Here is a 19,043-nt window from a genome sequence, read left to right as displayed (position 1 = left end):
GGATCAGGCACTTCCCAGGCAGCAGGGTGCTGGAACTGGCTGCTCACAAACTCACAGCAGCTCAGGAACTCCACAGGAACTTCTGGATAAGTAGCAAAGCTGTGGAATTCTAAGGCAAAGTCTTCCCCAGCTGCTTTTAGGCCAAGGTTCCAGCCTAAAACCTCAAATCATACAGCAAAGTTCCTGGGGTTTGTTTCTTTCCTAGGTTTGTGGACAACCAGCACATCTGGCAGAACTCATCAGCCAGGAATTCACATCACAACTGGTCTAAACATAATATAAACCCCATAAATAGAAATATAAATCACATCAATAGAAATAAACCTCAGCAACACAAATATAAACCTCAGAAGCACAAATACAAACCCCAGAAACACAAATAAAATCATACCCACCCTGTTTCTTGTTCTGTGTTGACACTGCTTTTATCAGACATCTCCAGATTTTGGGGAAAGTGCTGCATTTGCTTGTTTTAGAAAACTTCCAAATGTCTGAGAACCTGAGGGCTTTTCTGGAAATGAATTCCAGCTGAGCATTCCCAAAAACAAAGCCATGGATGTGCGGGAATCAGGGATTTGTCCCAAGGCAGTGCCACACAGACACCCCACATCTCGCCTGGGATCCATCAGCAGCTCCAGGCCCTGGCAAATCCTTTCCCAAAGTTTCCATAAATCATTTTCCAGCCCTTCCAGAGGAGAAGCAGCCTGGCTGCTCCACTTGTTTCTGTCTGGGAAGCAGCAACGCCAGTGCTGTGCCAGGAATGTCGCTGGGTTTGAACTGGAACTTCACTCCCTGTTTACTGGAATCTGCAAAAACACTTTTCAGCTGAGTAGGGCAGGAGGGAGGAAAGAAAACTCAACGTGGACATTCTGGGAATAATTACAAATACAGAATTATGGGAATATCTTCTCACCTAACGCCTTTGAGTCAGCAAAGTCAAGTGATTCCTGAGCTGAACATCAGCTGCAACTCAGCCTCTGGACTGAGAGATTCTGGAAAAGGGATCTTTGGTTTGCATTTCTAATACCCTCTGGACTGCGAGATTCTGGGAAAAGGGATCTTTGGTTTGGATTTCTAATACCCTCTGGATTGTGAGCTTCTGGGAAAAGAGATCTTTGGTTTGGATTTCTAACCAAAAGCCAAAAGCCAAGCCCATACATGAATCCACACCCCAAGCCCATTAAATCCATGTCTCCAAGCCACACAGTAATTCCATCTTGTTCCCAGCTCTGGGAAGAGGCAGCTCCTCCCAACATCCTTGGCAACTCAGCTCCATCCTTGTGCACCAGTGAAAGTGGATTTGTGACCAGCACTGACTGATGGCTTTGCCCAGTGGCTTGAGACTTTGGAGGATCCTGTGCCATTTCCAAAGGATTTGGAGGGGAAAATTCCATGTGCTCCCTGGAGGGAAGCTGGAGCACCATGTGCCAACTGATGTCCCACACCCTGTACCTGTCCAGCAGCTCTTATCTCAGTTTAACTTTTCCAAATAAAGATGTATCAAGTAAAAAATAAAATTATTTTAATAGATCATGATTAAGACAAATCATCAGCCGTGCTTTAACATCTACTTGTTACAAGAGCATTTACACAGAGCAATCCCATGGTGATCCCCTGGTGCTGCTGACACCACCCCAGAGGAAAGGTTCTAGGATAAAATTCCGAGTCCAAATCCCACTGGAGCCCACCTTACCCAGCCAGCCTGGGCTGCTTCCATGGCTTGGAAAAGCGAGCTGTTGGAGAAGACTGGGACAAACTGTTCCGTGGACTCCAGAGGAATCCCATCAGCTCTTGGCTTTGCCCTTTTTGGCAGGAAGTCTCCCCGTTGCTTCCAGGTATTTGTTGATGATTTCCTCCTGAGTGCTGGCTGAACAGGGGTGGTATTTGGAGTATTCCATGGTGTATTCCCCTTTTCCCTGCAGAGGTGGGAAAAGAAAGTGAGGATGGGCCATGTGCAACCCTGCTGGGCACACAGCTCCTGTCTGTGAAGGGATCCCAGGGATCCTCCACAATCCCACCCAAACAAACTCCTCAGGTACAGGAGGATTGTTTGGCCAGCAATTCCACAGCTCTGGTCTGATCTGATCTCATTCCCTGCTGCAGCTGCCATGGACAGGATGATCCCATGAGCCAAATGTACAGAATCAAACACGTTCTAGCAAAAAGGACCAGGAGGACTCACCTCTGTGCAAGACCTCAGCTCCGTGGAATATCCGAACATATCATTCAGTGGCACCTAAAATCCAAACATATTTCCTCAAAATGAGCCTTTTTCCCATTACTTTTGGGCTAGCAGCTAATTAATCCCAATTGTGACATAAAGTGTCAGTGCTGCCTGTAAGCAGCTCTGATTAGCTGGTCTGCTGTTGTGAAGTATCTGTTACTTTAATTAATTTCTATTTGCAGTGTGTTTTCAGCAGGAAACCTCAAAAATCTGAGACTTTGAATGCACCAGGAACTGGAATATCCTAAATTCAGTACTGAGTCAACCAGCAAGGTTTAAGGTATCTCCAGACATTCCTCCAAGGATAATTTGGGAAGCAGAAGGGCCACAGGCTGTGCTTGTCCTCAGCCCCTCACCCAGCAGGAAAACACCCAGTGATCCTCTCCAATCATTTTTAGGAGGGAGATAAAAGAAAGAACATTGAAATTGAGTCAACCTACAACTGTATCCATAGAAACTGAGGAAAACAACTGAATCAAACACGGGGAAAGGAGAGGGGAAAGGAGAGGGGAAAGGAGAGGGGAAAGGAGAGGGGAAAGGAGAGGGGAAAGGAGAGGGGAAAGGAGAGGGGAAAGGAGAGTGAGCACAGACCTCAGCATAAAGAGTGAAGTAGCCCTCGGAGCCGTCCTGGCCCGTGATGACGCCGTGGCGCCGGTTGATCCCAGCAATCACTGTCCCCTGGAACTCCACAGGAGCCACCACCTCCACGGCCATGATGGGCTCCAGGATGCGCACGGCAGCGTTCTCCATGGCTGGGGGGAGAATGCAATGAAAACCCAGCACCACAGGTGAACCTGGAGCAAGGCAAGCTGCTCCCATGCACAGCAGCAGGTGTTTATGGTTAATGTCAGGGAAAAACCATGAGCAGCACTGAAATTCCAGCTCCTGGTTCTCCTCCTGGAGCCACAATCACAGAATCATTAAGGCTGCGAAAGACCTCCAGGATCATCAAGGCCAATCTTTGGCTGACAGCACTGTGCTGACTAAACCCTACTGTGAAATGGCACATCCAGACATTGTCTAAGCACCTCCAGGGACTGTCACCCCACCACTCCCAAGGCAGCCCCTTCCAGTGCTCAACCTCTCCTTCAGGGAAGGAACGTTTCCTCAAAAAGGCCCACTTTGGCCAAATGTTCTCTTCCTACCCTCTAAGGATGAAACTGGTGGTGCTGTACTGAATTCTAGAAAAACAGGATTTCCTTTGTACAGCCACAGGAATCACTGTGCCTCCCTCAGGAATTCTATAAACTCTTGCACATGTTCTGCTCCATAAAAATGGGCAAGCTCTGGGGGGATGAAGGAAGGAAGGGAGGGAGGGAAAGATGGATGGATGGATGGATGGATGGATGGATGGATGGATGGATGGATGGATGGATGGAATAGGCGGGTGGGTGGATGGATGGATAGATGGATGGAGAGGAGGGATGGATGGATGGTATAGGCGGGTGGGTGGGTGGAATGGATGGATGGGTGGATGGGTACCAGGCAGCAGAACCCATCCTGGAGGAGCTGTACCTTGTTTCAGGGCTCCCTCTCCTGCCCTGATGAAGGAGATCTCGTTGGAGTCCACCATGTGGTGGGCGCCGTCCTCCAGCACGAAGCGCACCCCGGAGATGCGGTGTCCCGACACCAGACCCCTCTCACAGGCGTCTCGGAAGCCCTGGCAACAACACCTCCCATCAGCAGCAGGACCTGCAGCCTCTGCACTGCCAGCCCCTGCCACCTCAGTCTGATTGCACAAACAAAAATCACACAACAAGGAAAAACGGCCTCAGGGTTTGCCTTTTGAACAGATGCCACAGCCAAACCCCTAAAGAATGCTCAGTGTGCAAAGAGCTCTTGCCTGGAGAGCAAGATTCCTTTAGATTGAACAAGATGCCTTTAGAACAAGATTCCAGGACTATGGTTTTTTCAGGATTTGCCAAAAATCTTTAAGTATTGCAGCATGGAAAAACAAAGGAATAATTGCAGGTTATTACAGGGATTCCAAGATGTTGGTAGGTTAATTAAAGCTGTGTGTAATAAATTATACAGTGAGGCAGACACAGAGGAGATAAAGAAAGAGAATTTGGGAACTGAGGCAGGAAATGCAGCTTAATTACAGTTTCCTCTATAACTGGCCTCAGAGAAGAACAGAAAAAGTTACACATTTTGGGGTTGGGAGGAGAATTGTGGGGCCACAACCACAAACACAAGAGGCCAAGAAAAAGCAGCCTGAGCAGGAGGCTCTCACAAGGGAAACAGAGGCAGCACACACCACCAAAGACAACAGCAGCTCCTGAATTAACTGGAAACCCCAGGAATGCAAGACATGGAGTAAAACCACACAGCTGTGACCCTGCTGCCACTGGAGCAACGGGAAAAGCCTCCTTTCCTGAGGCAAGGCAGGTACAGCAAATGTGGGTGCCACTGCAGGAACAGAACAGCAATCAGGCTTTTCTGTGCCACAGAGGAAGGTCTGTACCTTTTCCACAGCGGGCACAAACTGCTTGGGAATATTTGTGCCAATGGTTCTGTCCTCAAATTCCAGTTTGGTGAAGTCCTCTGGATCCAGGGGCTCCAGCACTCCGATCACTTTGCCATACTGGCCTGCTCCTCCTGACTGCTTCTTGTGGGTGAACTCAAACCTAAACCCCAACAACCCCCCAGACACCACGTCACTTGTGACACAATCCACAGCTTCCTGTGGAAAACATTCCCATTCTGGATGTCAGACAATCACAGACTGGTTTGGGCTGGAAGGGAATTTAAATTTAAAATTCCATGGGCAGGGACGCTTTCTCCTATCCATGGCAGAGAGCAGAAAAGCTATCTGCTCCAAGCCCTGTCCAACCTGGCCACTTCAGGGATAGAGCAGCCACAAATTCCCTGGAAAACCTGTGCCACGGCCTCCCCACCCTCCCGGGAGAGGATTCATTCCCGATATCCCATCTCACGCCGTGTGACATCCCGCTATCCCGTGCCGTGCAGGGATGCGCTGCCCCGCAGCAGCCGGCCCGGAGCCCGCCCCGGCCGCCCCGCCCTGCCCGGCGCTTCCTGCGGGAGGAGGAAGCGGCTCCCGGGCCATGGAGCTGCCTCCGAGCCACCTCTCGGCCGCCCGCGCCGCCGCCGTGGCCGTGGGGTACCTGCGGTACCTGCGGGGCGGCCCCGGGCGGGGGCTGCAGCTGCGGGAGCTGCGCCGCGCCCGCCGCCAGGTGAGCCACAGGACCGGGACGGGACCGGGAGCGGCACGGGGACCGGGACCGGGACCGGGACCCGGCACCGGGAGCCGGCACCGGGACCGGGAACCGGGACCGGGCTTTTGCCATGGCGGGCGGGGGCTGCAGCTGCGGGAGCTGCGCCGCGCCCGCCGCCAGGTGAGCCACAGGACCGGGAACCGGCACCGGGACCGGGAACCGGCACCGGGAGCGGCACGGGGACCGGGACCGGGACGGCACCGGGAGCGGCATGGGAACCGGCACTGGGAGCCGGCACCGGGCTTTTGCCATGGCGCGGGCAGGACACGGGGACAGCTGCACGGGACGTGTGGAGGGTCCCGCTCTGGGGACACCCCAAAGCCCCCGGGCGCGTCCCGGTGACCCCGCCTGGGCTGGCGATGTGCAAGGTCCTTCCCAGCCGCAGCTGCTCTGGGGCTGTGGCACTGCCACCGCCTGGGTCCGTCTGGGGGTCCTGGCAGAGCTCGGGGTCACCACGGGCGGGTCAGCGCTGTGGGACACACCCGTGTGTCACCTGCGGTGACAGCACCGCCGAGAGAGCCCTGCCCAGGGCACGGCACCGGCACCGCGCCAGGAGGAACCTCCCCGGGAGGAGGAGGAGGGAGCTGGGTGCTCTGTGCCTGCCAGGACACAGCTCAGCCCTGCCCGGGCTCTGCAGGGACAGCTGGCACTGTGGGGACACAGCAAACCCAGTGCTAAAACAAGGGCACAACAAACCCTGCCTGCTCCCTTCTTTACAGCCAGAAAAATACAGGGCACGATCCAATTAATAATAATGGAATTAATGCACTGAAGGCTTTTAGGGGAGTGTTTAAACAAGCAGCAAATTCTTGGATACAACACACAGGAGCCCAAAATTGACAATTCAGGGGTGTTCAAGGATAGAAATGAGTGTGGAGAGGCCCTGGCACAGAGTGCCCATCCCTGGAAGTGCCAAGACCAGGCTGGATAGGATTTGGAGCAACCTGGGATAGTGGGAGGTGTCCCTGCCCCATCCCTGGATGGGATTTAAGGTCCCTTCCAACCCAAACCATCCTGGGATTCTCTGATTTTGTCCAAGATGCAGCCATTCAACATTTGCCAAAACAAATGTTATTAATAATTAATATTTTCCCTTTTTTAGGACATTGATGATGTGGGGCACAAGTACTACCTGGACCTGGAGCTGGAAGATGTCCTGGACAAAGTGAGTCAGACTGCTTTAATTACACACTCTGTGCACACAGCACTTAGTATTTTGAATCATGCTCCTGATTTTTCTGTATTGCCAATCAGGCCCCAAAAAGGCTGAATTTTAACCAAAAGGAACCCCCTGCCCACGTGGTACCTTGCACCACACCACCAGACAATGCTGCAGGGGGACAAGGACATTCCAGCATCACCCAGCTCCAACTAAACAGCACAGGGACATTCTGCACCCAACCACTGCCCCTTCCATCACTGCAGAAAGCAAATCCTACCCTTAAACAGCCACAGAAATGCCAGGAATTTAACCTTGTCTTAAATAATCACAAACCTCTCCGGACCAGACTCAGAGAAAACAGCAACTACATTAAAATGACATTTTCAGAGGTGCAAATGACCCTGGTTATACACATCTTCTATCAGATAATAATGCACATCATTAACTCTGCCACAGGACACGACTGTCCACTGCACTGCTGAGGTTCTGTACCACCTGGGCAGCAAAAGCTCTGCTCCAGATGTGCAGGTCACAGTGCAGGGAGAGCTCAGGAGCACCGAGGGAGCAGACAAGGAATTCTACAGTCGGATCAGGAGCCTGGAAAAGGAGCTGGTGGCTGAGAACATCCCAGGTACAAGCCAGGGCTGGGAGAGGGCTCAGGCCTTCACCTTTCCCTTTTTGGGAGGTCTGCAAGCACAGCCACTGCATTTATTCCTGATTGTGAGTGTTCTGGAAGAGCAGCTGGCACTGTCACTGTCACCTGTCCCTGCCCCCTCTGAGGGTGTCCTGGCACAGCACATCCAACACCCCAAGTGGACAGTGAGGAGCTGCTCTCAGAGCACTGCCCTCAAAACTTGGGATTTCTGTTAAGAGAAAAAGATGGAGGAGAACACCCTGGAAGTGTGCCAGGCCAGGCTGGATGGGGCTTGGAGCAGCCTGGGGCAGAGGGGGGGGTCTCTGCCATGGCAGGGGTGGCACTGGGTGGGATTTAAGGGCCCTTCCAACCCAAAGCACTGCAGGATTGTGTGGAGTGGGAGGAAAACTCTGTGGTGAGGGAGCAGCTCTTGCAAGGCTGTGTGACAGGGAGTTGGGCAGCAAGCCCTGTGTGAGGTGATAATGCTCTGTTGAGGCTCTCTTTAACATGCAGTGTTTATTTTGGTTCCAGACAGCCATGGGAACGTTCCCCCAGAGCTGGAGCCCATCCACCTGCTGGCCTGGGTGGCCTCTGGCTACGTGATCTGGCAGAATTCCACGGAAAACACCAAGTTCCACCTTGCCCAAGTGAAACACGTGAAGCAAGTGGTGAGTTCCCAGCAGGAACAGAATCCCAGCCTGGGCTGGGATGGAGGGACACTAAAGCTCATCCCATTCCCCTTCTCATCCATTCCCATCTCATTCCCATTCCCTGCATGGGCAGGGACACCTTCCACAGCCCAGGGTGCTCCAAGCCCATCAGCCTGGTCTTGGCTTTCCCTGCAAAGTATTCATGAGCTAAGCAGTTGTGGCAAGGACAATAAACTAAATTAACAGAATTCCATAGATCCTCCCAGTTTTGCTGTGTTCTATTAGAGAAAATCGATTCTGAGTTAAAAATAACCCTAAAGTGATCATCAGCTTTAAATTCAATTTTCCACAGGAGCCAGGGAAAAGCAGCAGGATTTAGTGTTTAGAAAATGGAAAACTCCAGAAGTTTTACCCCTCTGAACAGACAGTGAATTCCCAGGAAGTTCTGGGTCTGAAGGAAAGACAGGAATTCCTTGTGGGAGTAGGATTTGTGAATGTTTTGCTCCCTCTGATGGCATTTTAGAGAATTCACAACTGCTGCAGAGCTGTGCACCAGCAAGAGCTTAAAGATTTTTTCTAACCAACTTAAGGATAAAGGAGACAAATAACAATTAACTAACCCAGCTGCCATCTCTCCAGTTGTGTCCCTTTTTCCCTGAAAACACAGGAAAATACATTTCAAGGGCCAGGGTTTATTTTGTCACTCAGAATCCCAGGCTGTCACTCACAGAAAGGCCTCTGGAGTGTCCTTATCCTCTTGCCAATTTTATTTGGGATTGTTTGGGTTAAACTGGCACCTGCTAGAATGAGGTGCTCCCATCCCAAAGAATTCCTGACAGATCTGGTCTCTGTAAGGCAGGAATTAGCAGCTTAAAGCTTTACATTCAGTGTCTCCAGTGCAGTTTTGGAGTGCACAGAAATGCAAACCAGGAGCTTTTAATTTTGTTACAGTGCCTGAGCTCCACCTGCTTCATTTGTGATCAGGAGCTGCCTGTTTTACCTGAAATCCATCAGGGAATTTTTGTGATGACCACAGAGAACTGAACCACATTTTCTGAGCTGGGAGAATCCCCAAATTCAACCCTTTTCATCCTGTCTTTCCAGAAAAGAAGTGATGAAGATCTTCAATTTGACTTTATGGTTCTACTCCATGAAATGGTGTCCCAGGTAAATAATTTTATTCCTAGAAAGCCTTTTTTGGGTGTTTTGAGACTGCAGCTGGGTGAGCTCCAGCTCAGACACAGATCTGATCCTGCAGGGTGAGCTCAGGGTCCCCATCCCTGCCTGTCTCAGCATTCCAGAACAACAGCAGCAACTTCCAGCTTGGGGCTTTGGTGGGAATGGCTGAGGTTCAAAACTGGTCCCTCACAGCTCTCCCTTGGGAGATGCCAGTGCCAGAGTGGGCAGGGATAAAGGGAAGGGGCAGCTGGAGCATCCTGGATGCTCAGCTGAATTCCAGCTGGGCTGTGGATGCCTCCATGGGCCAGGACAGAGACCTCAGCAAGCCCAGTAACCCCAGCAGAAACTGGCTGCCAGAACAGCATTTACATCCTGTGCTACTCTCCAGCAACATTCTGGGATCTGAGCAGGTGTTTTCATAGGAAAACCACAGAAATTGGGAAGGGAAGCTCTTGCCTGTAATAATCCAGGGATCTCCCTCCCAGCTCCAGCTCTGCTGCTCCTGACCCCCTGCACTCCCATTCCCTCGGGTTTAATCCCCAAGTTTCCATTAGGAAGCTCCTGGCTGGCTAGAGGGGGCAGCAGGGGCTGCTGACTGTGCTGTGTGTGCCCCACAGGAGGTGCTGCCCTGGGAGGTGACCCTGCTGTGGCACCCCCAGCGTGGGGCCCGGGTGTCCCAGAGCCGCGCCGCGGGACAGGGGAGCTCCTGAGAACACCTGGGGACACCTGGGAGCTCCTGAGAATGCCTGGGGACACCTGGGAGCTCCTGAGAACGCCTGGGAATACCTGAGCACCTCTGGAAACTCCTGAGAACACCTGAGCACCTCTGGAAACTCCTGAGAACACCTGAGCACCTCTGGAAACACCTGGGAGCTCCTGAGCACCCCTGGGAGCTCCTGAGCACCCCTGGGGACACCTGGGAGCTCCTGAGAACATCTGGGAATACCTGAGCACCTCTGGAAACTCCTGAGAACACCTGGGAACAACCCCAGGGACACCTGAGCACCCCTGGAAACTCCTGAGGAACACCCCTGAGAACACCCGAGCACCCCTGGGAACACCCCTGGGAACTCCTGAGCACCCCTGGGAACACCCCTGGGAACTCTTGAGCACCCCTGGGAACACATGGGAGCTCCTGAGCACCCCTGGGAACTCCTGAGCATGCCTGGGAACACTCCCAGGAACACCCCTGGCAACTCCTGAGCACCCCTCAGAACACCTGGGAGCTCCTGAGCACCCCTGGGAACTCCTGAGCATGCCTGGGAACACTCCCAGGAACACCCCTGGCAACTCCTGAGCACCCCTCAGAACACCTGGGAGCTCCTGAGCACCCCTGGGAACACCTGAGCACCCCTGGGAACACTTCAGAGCTCCCACACCTGGGAGGAGCAGCTGATGGAGTGGGGACCAACCACAGTACAAGACATGAAATGAAACCTTCCTGGGCACTTCTGATCCCAGCATTCCAAAGGGACTTCCCCTGCCTCCAAGGGGATCAATGCAGCAATTCCCAGCAGGAGTACTCACGGCACAGGGGCACAGATGTTCTCCCTGAAGGCAACTTTGGGCTTCCCCATGGTGCAAGGACAGCCATATTCTCTCTCCATTCTCTGCAGGAAAAAACCCACAGTGATTAGGGTTATTCCATTGGGAATTATTTAGTAACTCGATCAGGATTAATCACTTCTTTGGTTGGGGGTTGGGTTGATTTTTGGGACTTTCTGTAATTTTTAAAAAATTAACAAATTATTCCCCATCAACTTCTTTAAGAGTTGCAGCTTCATATGCAGGAAAAGGAAACAGCATTAATTATGTTATTAAAATTCAAGTTTTTTCAAGGCAAAAATAACTTTTTCTTCATTCTGCCAATATTTAAGATACATTTTTTTGTGTTAAGATTAAAATATAGACATCAGCTGGAAAGCAACAAATCCCAACTACTCCTTTTTCCCTGCACCAGCTATTATTAGGGAATGATACATTTAAAACCACAGAATTACAATTAGGCATTATTAATTGTTATAAGCAAAGGCTACTAAAGCAAAGTTAGTGTTTAATAAATTTTATGGGTTGTACCAAATTCTAAAAATATTCCAGGCAAAATTTCCTTTTAGAAGCCTTCAGAATGGAACCACTGGAGAGAAAGAACCTTCAATAGTTGACTTTAAAGTTCACTTTTTCCCTAAGCAGCTGGAAGGAGTAGGGAGGAGGAAGATGAGATGGGAAAAGCGGGCAGAAGTGAATCCATAGGATGTGCTTCCCAAATTACCTGGGCATAGATTTCCAGGTGCAGCTCCCCCATCCCAGAGACAATGGTCTCCTTGCTCTCCTCATCAAAGTGGATCCTGAAGGTGGGATCTTCCCTGGTGAAGCGGCCCAGGCCTTTGGAAAATTTATCCAGGTCATTCTGAAACACAAGCCAAGATTCACTCAACATCCATGAGTCATTCCAAGAAAAAAGCCTCAAGTTTTCCCACCACTTTCCCATTTCTGCTCTTTGGGTTATTTTATGAAGACTTATAACTCTTGATTAAAGTGTTAATTATTTATTTCAAGTTCATGTTTCTGGCTGAGTGACAGCATCCAGCACAGCCCTGGGTTATCCAAGGGATAAAATCTTGGATATTGGGATAAAACACTTCCAAACAGTGCTTAGACTGTTCCATGAAATCACAAAGCAGCAAAGGGAGGGAACCCAGGGAGAAGAGGCTGATCCAACTGCTCCTACCTTGTTGGAAGGCTTCATAGCCACGGAAATGACGGGATCAGGGATGTGGATGGATTCCTGTGTGGCCAAGGAAAAGGGGGTTACAAATTCCAGCAAAATCCTGGTGACTGGCAGTGCCTGAGGCAGCCAGGGCAAGGGGGGCTCACCATGGAGATGTCAGTGCTGGTTTTATCTGTGAACGTGTCCCCGCTGGCACAGTCGATCCCAAACAGGGCACAGATGTCCCCAGCATAAACTTCATTTACATCCTGAGGGAAGGGAAATTCCTCTGCAGACAACACTGGCATAAGAGCAGCTGTGGCTGCCCCTGGATCCCTGCAGGTGCCCAAGGCCAGGCTGGACAGGGCTTGGATCACCCTGGGATAGTGGAAGGTGTCCCGGCCCTTGTGGCTGGATGAGCCTAAAGGACCCTTCCATCCCAAACCACCAATTCCCAGATTGATTCTGTTTCACTCACATCCAAACATTTGTCTTTTAAAGCTTGACACTGAGCGCCTTAAAAACTTCCAGCCTGGATAAAAAGCCCTGCAAATCTCCCTCTTTATTCAAAGGACAAAAGGGAGGGCTCAGCTTGGATTAATTCATGATCAAACAAGAAGCAAAGTTAAGAAGCAAAGACCATCCTGTGCTTCAGGATCATCATCCAGGGTGATCCAGGGCCTCAGGCAGAGCTGATCCACCCAGGGTGATCCATCCAGGGTGATCCAGGGGCTCAGGCAGAGCTGATCCACCCAGGGTGATCCATCCAGGGTGATCCACCCAGGGTGATCCAGGGGCTCAGGCAGAGCTGATCCATCCAGGGTGATCCATCCAGGGTGATCCAGGGGCTCAGGCAGAGCTGATCCACCCAGAGTGACCCACCCAGGGTGATCCAGGGCTGGCAGCCCATCCCCAGGGACCCACTCACCTCCATGTTGTCCGAGTGCATCCGCACCAGTCTCTGCACCCTGACCCTCTTCCCCGTGCGGGTGTTGTAGATGTAATCTGACTTCTTCAGCATCCCCTGGTACACCCTGACGTAGGTTAACTGCCCAAACTTGCCAGCCTGCAAGCACAACCCACCAAAATCTGATCATTCTGGGATCATTCTTCAGTAATACCTCAGATTTGAGCTCTTCTATGTTTCAGATTCTCTGCTGCTTTAGTGTGCAGTTCTGAGCTTCACATCAGGGCATGGGGAGCTCTGTGCACAGCGCAGGGACACAAAACAATTCCTGCTCCAGCTGGGCACCAAGGACAAATGATCCCAATCTCAGGCCAGGAGCACAAAGCCCGTGGGCTGCAGAGAGAAAAACAAGCAGGGTGGGACTGCAGGGGCTGCAGCTGGAACTGGACACTGAACTGCAATGTGCACATGGAGCAGAGCTGAGCCCAGGGAGAGACCCCGGCAGCGCTCGTGCATTTTGGGGCCATTTGGGTTCATCCTGGGGGCAGCCCTGGCTGGGCTCTGGTGCTGCCCAAGGTGGATCCATGGAGGAGATCCTTGAATCAATCCCTGCTTTATTCTTTATCTCTGTCTAGCCACCAGCACCAATTCCAAGCACCAGCTGCACTGACTACATGTGGTGTGAGTTTCCACACTACAAATGTTAATGAAAGATCCTTAACAGCTTTCATTTGGCTCTGCAATGGAATTTGGCAATTTTCTGAACCAATTTTTCACTCCCAAACCTTCCCAAGAGACACATGTTACCATGGAATGTGGCCAGCCATTTTCCATATTCCATAGGAATCCTCAAGTGCTGCTCTCTAAGTAGCAAATAACTTATTTGCTTAAATCTCTGCACTTTTTCCTGACTCTCTCATGTCCCATTGTTTCCAAGTGAAGGATTTTCCCCTGGAAATATTTCAGTTAAGACAACAACCCCCCAGATGTTTAAGTTTTAGCTAAGAAAACCAGGAAATACTTGAGGTCCACAACCCACCCTGAAGTTCCAAATTGGCAGCACTTGTGGCTTTTATGGTTGAAGTCTTTTTTTTTTAAAAATAAGTTAAATATCAATTGAAGTTAAATATAAACTGCTTTTCAGCATAAAGTGATCTAAAAGCCTGCTGTAGGTGAGTTTTGGTAGCACCACCTGGGCTCTCTCCATGGTTGTGGGAAGGAGCAGAGTGAGACTCACCTCCAGCTTGAAGGCAAGGCCGATAAAAGGCTGGGAATCGTCACGAGCAGAGTTCAACAGGAACTTGGTTTGGTCCTGAGAATCCCTGAGAAACAGGGATGAGAGGGAGGAGAGGTTAGGAACCAACACAGGAGTCTCCTCTAAACATTTACAGGCTCTGCTGTTGGGGTTCACACATCTGGGTGGGCTCTGCTCCCAGGGAACAGGGACAGGAGGAGAGGGAACGGCCTCAGGCTGGGCCAGGGCAGGCTCAGAGTGGAATCAGCAGGAATTTCCTCATGGAAAGGGTGGTGAGGCCTTGGAATGGGCTGCCCAGGGAGGTCTGGAGTGCCCATCCCTGAGGGTGTCCCAGGAAGGGCTGGACATGGCACTCAGTGCTCTGGGTTGGTTGACAAAGGGAGAACTGGGCACAGTTGGACTCAAAGATCCTGGAGCTCTTTTCCAGCCCCAGGCATTCTGGGATTCATGTCCATAAGAACAAAACACTATTTACACACTTGGGATGTGCTCCCTCCTCTAGGCAGGCCTGGCTTTAAGGGCTGCCATCAATTGTAAAGAGTTATCTGCCAGTCACTGTCCAAATGCAACACTGAATGTGGTAAAATCCCAGCACAGAGTAACCCTTGAATGAGAGAGGAGCTGTGGGACTTTGTGCCAAATGCTGGTGGCACTGTTTGATACCAATGGTAAAGGATTGTGGATCTTGTTAGGAATGTTTCCTCCTTTGAAACTATTCCATGGAATCCTCGACTGGTTTGGGTGGGAAGGGTTCTCAAAGGCCATCCAGTGCCATGGGCAGGGACACTCTCCACAGCCCTGCCTCCTGCTGCTGCTGCATGCACTCACCCCTGGTTGAGGAGAGCGTAGTTCTCCACCTCAGAAGGATTGGGAAGGTATTCCAGGACAGCATCCAGCAGTGGCTGCACCCCTTTGTTCTTCAGAGCACTTCCCACGAGGACAGGGGTGAAGGATTTCTGCAGCGTTGCCCTTCGGATTGCCAGCTGAAAAACATCCCTGTGAACTCCTCCTGCAGCACAGCCCAATCCCCTGGCTTTCCTGGGCTTCTCCACTCCTGGAGCAAAGAGCTGCTCCCACAGTCCCCTGGACACCCCCCAACACAAGGCTTCCCTTAAAAACTGCTCTCCAGGATTCTTCAACAGATTGGGAACGGGCCCTCCCTGGGGGGAACTTGAGTTCAGCTGAGGTGACACAACTCCAGCGAACAGAACTCCTGATACATTTAGTGAGGAATGAGGGGACAGGGACACAGCTGAGGGGACAGGCAGCACAAGGAAGGTACCTTTAACAGGAACTGGAGTTCAGCTGAGGTGACAACTCCAGCGAACAGAACTCCTGATACATTTAGTGAGGAATGAGGGGACAGGGACACAGCTGAGGGGACAGGCAGCACAAGGAAGGTACCTTTAACTGCGCAGCTGTGGGGATCTTCTCCTCCAGGAACAGCTCCCCCAGGAGCTCGTCGGCGTTGGCCACGCACTCGATGAGCTCCCGGCGCCGCTCCGCAGCCTCCGCGCGCAGCTCGGCCGGGATCTCCTCCACCCTCAGGGTCTCCCTGCACACACAGGGAGCACACTGAGCCCCGGGAATTCCACAGGGAGCAACCAGCCTGCCCACCTGGCGTGACCACCCTGACTGAGAACGATCCACCCTTCACGTGGATCCTGGGAAAAAAATCCCCTGTGAACATCAGATTGTTATCTCTGTGTGGGACACATCCCACTCCTGGCAGGGATCAGGAAAAGCTCCCAACAGCTCAGCCACAGCTGATCTTCATCCCAGAGAGCCACACACGCTGCAGGATTCCGTCATGGAGCAGTCTCCTGCTCCTCCACGTGGGAAGTGTGGCCACCACCCCTTCACAGGGACCAAGTCCTGCTGCAGCCACCCCCACCCAGAGCTCCCTGCAGCCCCAGGCACTGGGAGAGCTGCAGGGGGACCCTCAGCCCCAGCACAAGCCCTTCCCAAACTCCCAGAGAGCTGGGTTTCATCTCTGAAGAGAAACTGCAGGAATTCCTCCTGCAAAGAGCAGCTCCAGCTATAAAAGAAGCAATTTCCAGGACTTACCCAAGTGCCCCATCAAAATAGATTGCTTTTTCTTCAATGAGATCTATAATTCCTTTAAAGTTTCCCTCCAGCCCAATTGGAATCTGAACAAAAGCTGCATTGTGTTTCAGCTTGGATCTAAAAAAGGAAAAATAGGAATTATTGAATAAAAAAGTGATTCCCATGTGTGTGCTCCAGATGGTCTTTGAGCAACATCCCCCTCCCACAAAATCCCTGTGTCTTGTCCTTTGGACAGTGCCCAAATGTGCCAATATGGATAAAAACCACCCAGTTGTGGTTTAGGGCTTTCTATCCCACCTCCTGTATCCCAACAGGCCCAGGGAGCAATTCCCTTGGGAAAGGCAGCAGGGGAAACCAGTTTGAGATTGATTGCTTGATTAAGGGAGTTGCTTTCCCTTAATGAGTATTAATGAATTTATCTTGTGGATCAAATTAGGCAGGGAAAGGTTGGGAGTAAGCAGAACTTCCAGGAATCCAAAGCACCCGTGTCACCTCCCTGCTGGAATTTCAGCAGGATCCAGGGAAAACTAAGAGGCTGCTTTCAGAGTGGGTCCTGATACAGTTCCATCAACAAAATAAACATCAAACCCCAGCCCTTGGGCACTGCAGGTTGTGGCTGACACCAATATTTGGGGGTTTGGGACAACTGAGATTTGTCCTGGGTCAGATCAGGATTTAACCTCGTGTCAGGAATTCTCCAAACTGCAGCTCCCAAGAGAAGCCTTTCCAACATTGTTCCTAATGACCTGCCATGGGGATGGAATTTCAGGAATCACTGTAAATGCCCAAACCTGAGCTGCTGCACTGCTCTGGTCGGGTTGGAGCCCATCCTGTCCAGTTTGTTGATGAAGGTGAGGAAGGGCACGTTGTAACGCTTCATCTGCCTGTTGACAGTGATGGTCTGGCACTGGACACCTCCCACAGCACAGAGAACCAGGATGGCTCCATCCAGCACCCTCAGAGACCTCTCCACTTCAATGGTGAAGTCCACATGGCCTGGATAACAAATACAAATGAAAATTATAAAGGCACTGGAAAGGAGCAACAGCCAAGGGAATCACACCGAGTGACATCAGCTGAAGCCATGGAGCACAGAGTCAGGGAATGGTTTGGGTGGGAAGGGACCTTAAACCCCATTCCACCCCTACCATGGCAGGGACACCTCCCACTGTCCCAGGGGGCTCCAAGCCCCAATGTCCAGCCTGGCCTTGGGCACGGCCAGGGATCCAGGGGCAGCCACAGCTGTGCCAGGGCCTGCCCACCCTCCCAGGGAACAATTCCTTCCCAATACCCCATCCATCCATCCCTCTGCCAGTCTGAACCCATCACTCCATGTTCTATCACAACCAGGACACAAAGGGCACCACATCCCCTGTATCCATGGGGAACAGCAATGCCCAGGTGCTGCCAGCTGCCCTTACCCGGCGTGTCAATGATGTTGATGTTGGTGTCCTTCCACATGGTGTAAGTGGCTGCAGACTGGATGGTGATGCCCCGCTGTCGCTCCAGCTCCATGGAGTCCATGACAGCTCCAACTCCATCCTTACCTTTCACCTTAGGAGAAATAAAAAAATTAATTCACAGTTTGCTAAGAATTCATATCCCAGCCCTGGAAGTGTCCAAGGCCAAGGAGAGGGCTTGGAGCAACCTGATCTGTGGAAGGTGCCCCTGCCCATGGGTGGGATGGGTGAGCTTTAAGCTCTTTTCCCACCCAAACCTTTCCACGATACTGTGAATCCATGTGCAGGAGTGATGCTGCACGGAATGAGCAATGCAGAAAAACACAGTGTGGAAGTGAGTAAGTCCCAGGAAGACCCTGGGAGCTCAGCCCAACCTCGTGCATCTGCGCGATCCTGCCCGTGTAGAACAGGATCCGCTCCGTCAGCGTCGTCTTGCCCGAGTCGATGTGAGCCGAGATCCCGATGTTCCTGATCCTCTCGTTGGGAAGGACCCCCGAGGAGCAGTGCCTGCAGGAGGTCAGCAGGAGCTGCAAGGCAAGAGAAGGGCACTGCCTCAGCCAGGAGTGGATCCAACTGGCTCACGGGACACCAGGAGTGGGACGAGGGGAAAATGCCTCAAGCTGTGCCGGGGAGGCTCAGGTTGGACACCAGGAGGAATTGCGCCATGGAAAGGGTGGTCAGGCTTTGGAAGGGCCTGCCCAGGGAGGTCTGGAGTGCCCATTCCTGGGGTGTCCAAGGAATTCCTGGAGGTGGCACTCAGAGCTCTGGGCTGGGGACAAGGTGGGCATCGGGCACAGCTGGGACTCGATGGTGTGGGAGGGCTTTTCCAATGTCATTTATCCCGGGACTCACTGTGCTCATGGCTAAACTGCCAAACCGCTTCCCCGCGGCTTCCTGTCCCTGTGTGGTCCCCGGTCACCTGGAGCCGAGTGGCCTTTCCAGGGTCACCTCGGAGCTGTCACCGCACCGCGCACCCCGCGCGGCCCCTCCGCGCCCGCCCCGCTGCCCATTCCCGGTTTTCCTGTCCCGATCCATGTGACCGGTGCCTGCTCGTTCCCTGCAGCTGCTGCGGCCCGTCCGGGGCTGTCCCTCCGCCCTCCATCCCTTCTGCTCCCGGCTCCCGGCTCCCTCCCCTCCCTGGGCGGCCGTCCCCTCATGCGGGCGCGGGCCGGTCCCGCCACCGCTACCTGGATGTGCCGCGGGCGGCCGGGGGCCAGCCCGGCCCGTAACACCCTGAGCATGGCCCGGCTGCGGCTGTGACTGCAGCCCCAATCCCGGCTCCGGCCCCGGCTCCAATCCCGGCTAAAGGCCTGGGTCGCTCCCGCCTCTTCCGGGGCCCCGCGCAGGCGCCGCGGTCCCGCCCGGCCCCTCACGGGCACCGCTGGGAGCGGCGGGAGCCGTGAGGGGAGAGTGGAGAGGGGAGGCTCTCACTGCCCTCACGGCCCCCCAGGGGCGGAATGGAGAGGGGAGGCTCTCACAGTGCCCACCCCGGCCCCTCACGGGCCCCTCAGGGAGTGGCGGGAGCCGTGAGGTGAGAGTGGAGGGGGAGGCTCTCACTGCCC

The 19,043-nt window shown here is 52.7% G+C and overlaps 2 protein-coding genes across 4 annotated transcripts; one reads left to right on the top strand and one right to left on the bottom strand.

The window, feature by feature from the left end:
* Positions 1-1,500: 1,500 nt before the first annotated feature.
* On the bottom strand, positions 1,501-18,825 carry GFM1 (G elongation factor mitochondrial 1). Its single transcript, XM_039713662.1, has 18 exons — positions 18,669-18,825; positions 17,856-18,008; positions 17,443-17,575; positions 16,813-17,017; positions 16,022-16,138; positions 15,359-15,509; positions 14,783-14,937; positions 13,937-14,021; positions 12,721-12,858; positions 11,960-12,061; positions 11,814-11,870; positions 11,355-11,492; positions 10,613-10,695; positions 4,689-4,851; positions 3,740-3,884; positions 2,816-2,976; positions 2,183-2,236; positions 1,501-1,916 (listed from the first exon to the last, which is right to left on the bottom strand). Exons 1-18 carry the CDS (start codon positions 18,720-18,722, stop codon positions 1,785-1,787), a joined length of 2,226 nt encoding a protein of 741 aa, XP_039569596.1. The 5' UTR covers positions 18,723-18,825; the 3' UTR covers positions 1,501-1,784.
* On the top strand, positions 4,866-10,241 carry LXN (latexin). Of its 3 annotated transcripts, XM_039713664.1 has the most exons (6): positions 4,939-5,418; positions 6,563-6,625; positions 7,079-7,253; positions 7,788-7,924; positions 9,011-9,073; positions 9,703-10,241. In XM_039713664.1, exons 1-6 carry the CDS (start codon positions 5,197-5,199, stop codon positions 9,793-9,795), a joined length of 753 nt encoding a protein of 250 aa, XP_039569598.1. In that variant the 5' UTR covers positions 4,939-5,196; the 3' UTR covers positions 9,796-10,241. The 3 variants fall into 3 exon arrangements, with proteins under 3 accessions (XP_039569599.1, XP_039569597.1, XP_039569598.1); XM_039713665.1 differs by lacking the exons at positions 9,011-9,073; positions 9,703-10,241 and adding an exon at positions 8,858-9,004 and having other exon boundaries at positions 4,866-5,418; XM_039713663.1 differs by lacking the exons at positions 9,011-9,073; positions 9,703-10,241 and having other exon boundaries at positions 4,866-5,418; positions 7,788-8,850.
* Positions 18,826-19,043: the final 218 nt, after the last annotated feature.

This window comes from Passer montanus, unplaced genomic scaffold (assembly GCF_014805655.1).
Source record: "Passer montanus isolate IOZ18808 unplaced genomic scaffold, ASM1480565v1 scaffold29, whole genome shotgun sequence".
Lineage (NCBI taxonomy): Eukaryota > Metazoa > Chordata > Aves > Passeriformes > Passeridae > Passer > Passer montanus.
This window is presented reverse-complemented; position numbering and strand designations above follow the sequence as displayed.

What these genes read in the sequence shown, in the direction of transcription:
- LXN (XM_039713663.1), top strand. Translation starts at nt 5,197, where the DNA reads ATGCGCTGCCCCGCAGCAGCCGGCCCGGAGCCCGCCCCGGCCGCCCCG. An exon ending in TGGAAGATGTCCTGGACAAA is followed by an intron (nt 6,626 to 7,078) that starts GTGAGTCAGACT and finishes ACTCTGCCACAG; the next exon opens with GACACGACTGTCCACTGCAC. An exon ending in GGTGGCTGAGAACATCCCAG is followed by an intron (nt 7,254 to 7,787) that starts GTACAAGCCAGG and finishes TTTTGGTTCCAG; the next exon opens with ACAGCCATGGGAACGTTCCC.
- GFM1 (XM_039713662.1), bottom strand. Translation starts at nt 18,722, where the DNA reads ATGCTCAGGGTGTTACGGGCCGGGCTGGCCCCCGGCCGCCCGCGGCAC. An exon ending in CTATGAAGCCTTCCAACAAG is followed by an intron (nt 11,493 to 11,813) that starts GTAGGAGCAGTT and finishes CTTGTGTTTCAG; the next exon opens with AATGACCTGGATAAATTTTC. An exon ending in TTGTGCCCGCTGTGGAAAAG is followed by an intron (nt 3,885 to 4,688) that starts GTACAGACCTTC and finishes TGTTGTTGCCAG; the next exon opens with GGCTTCCGAGACGCCTGTGA.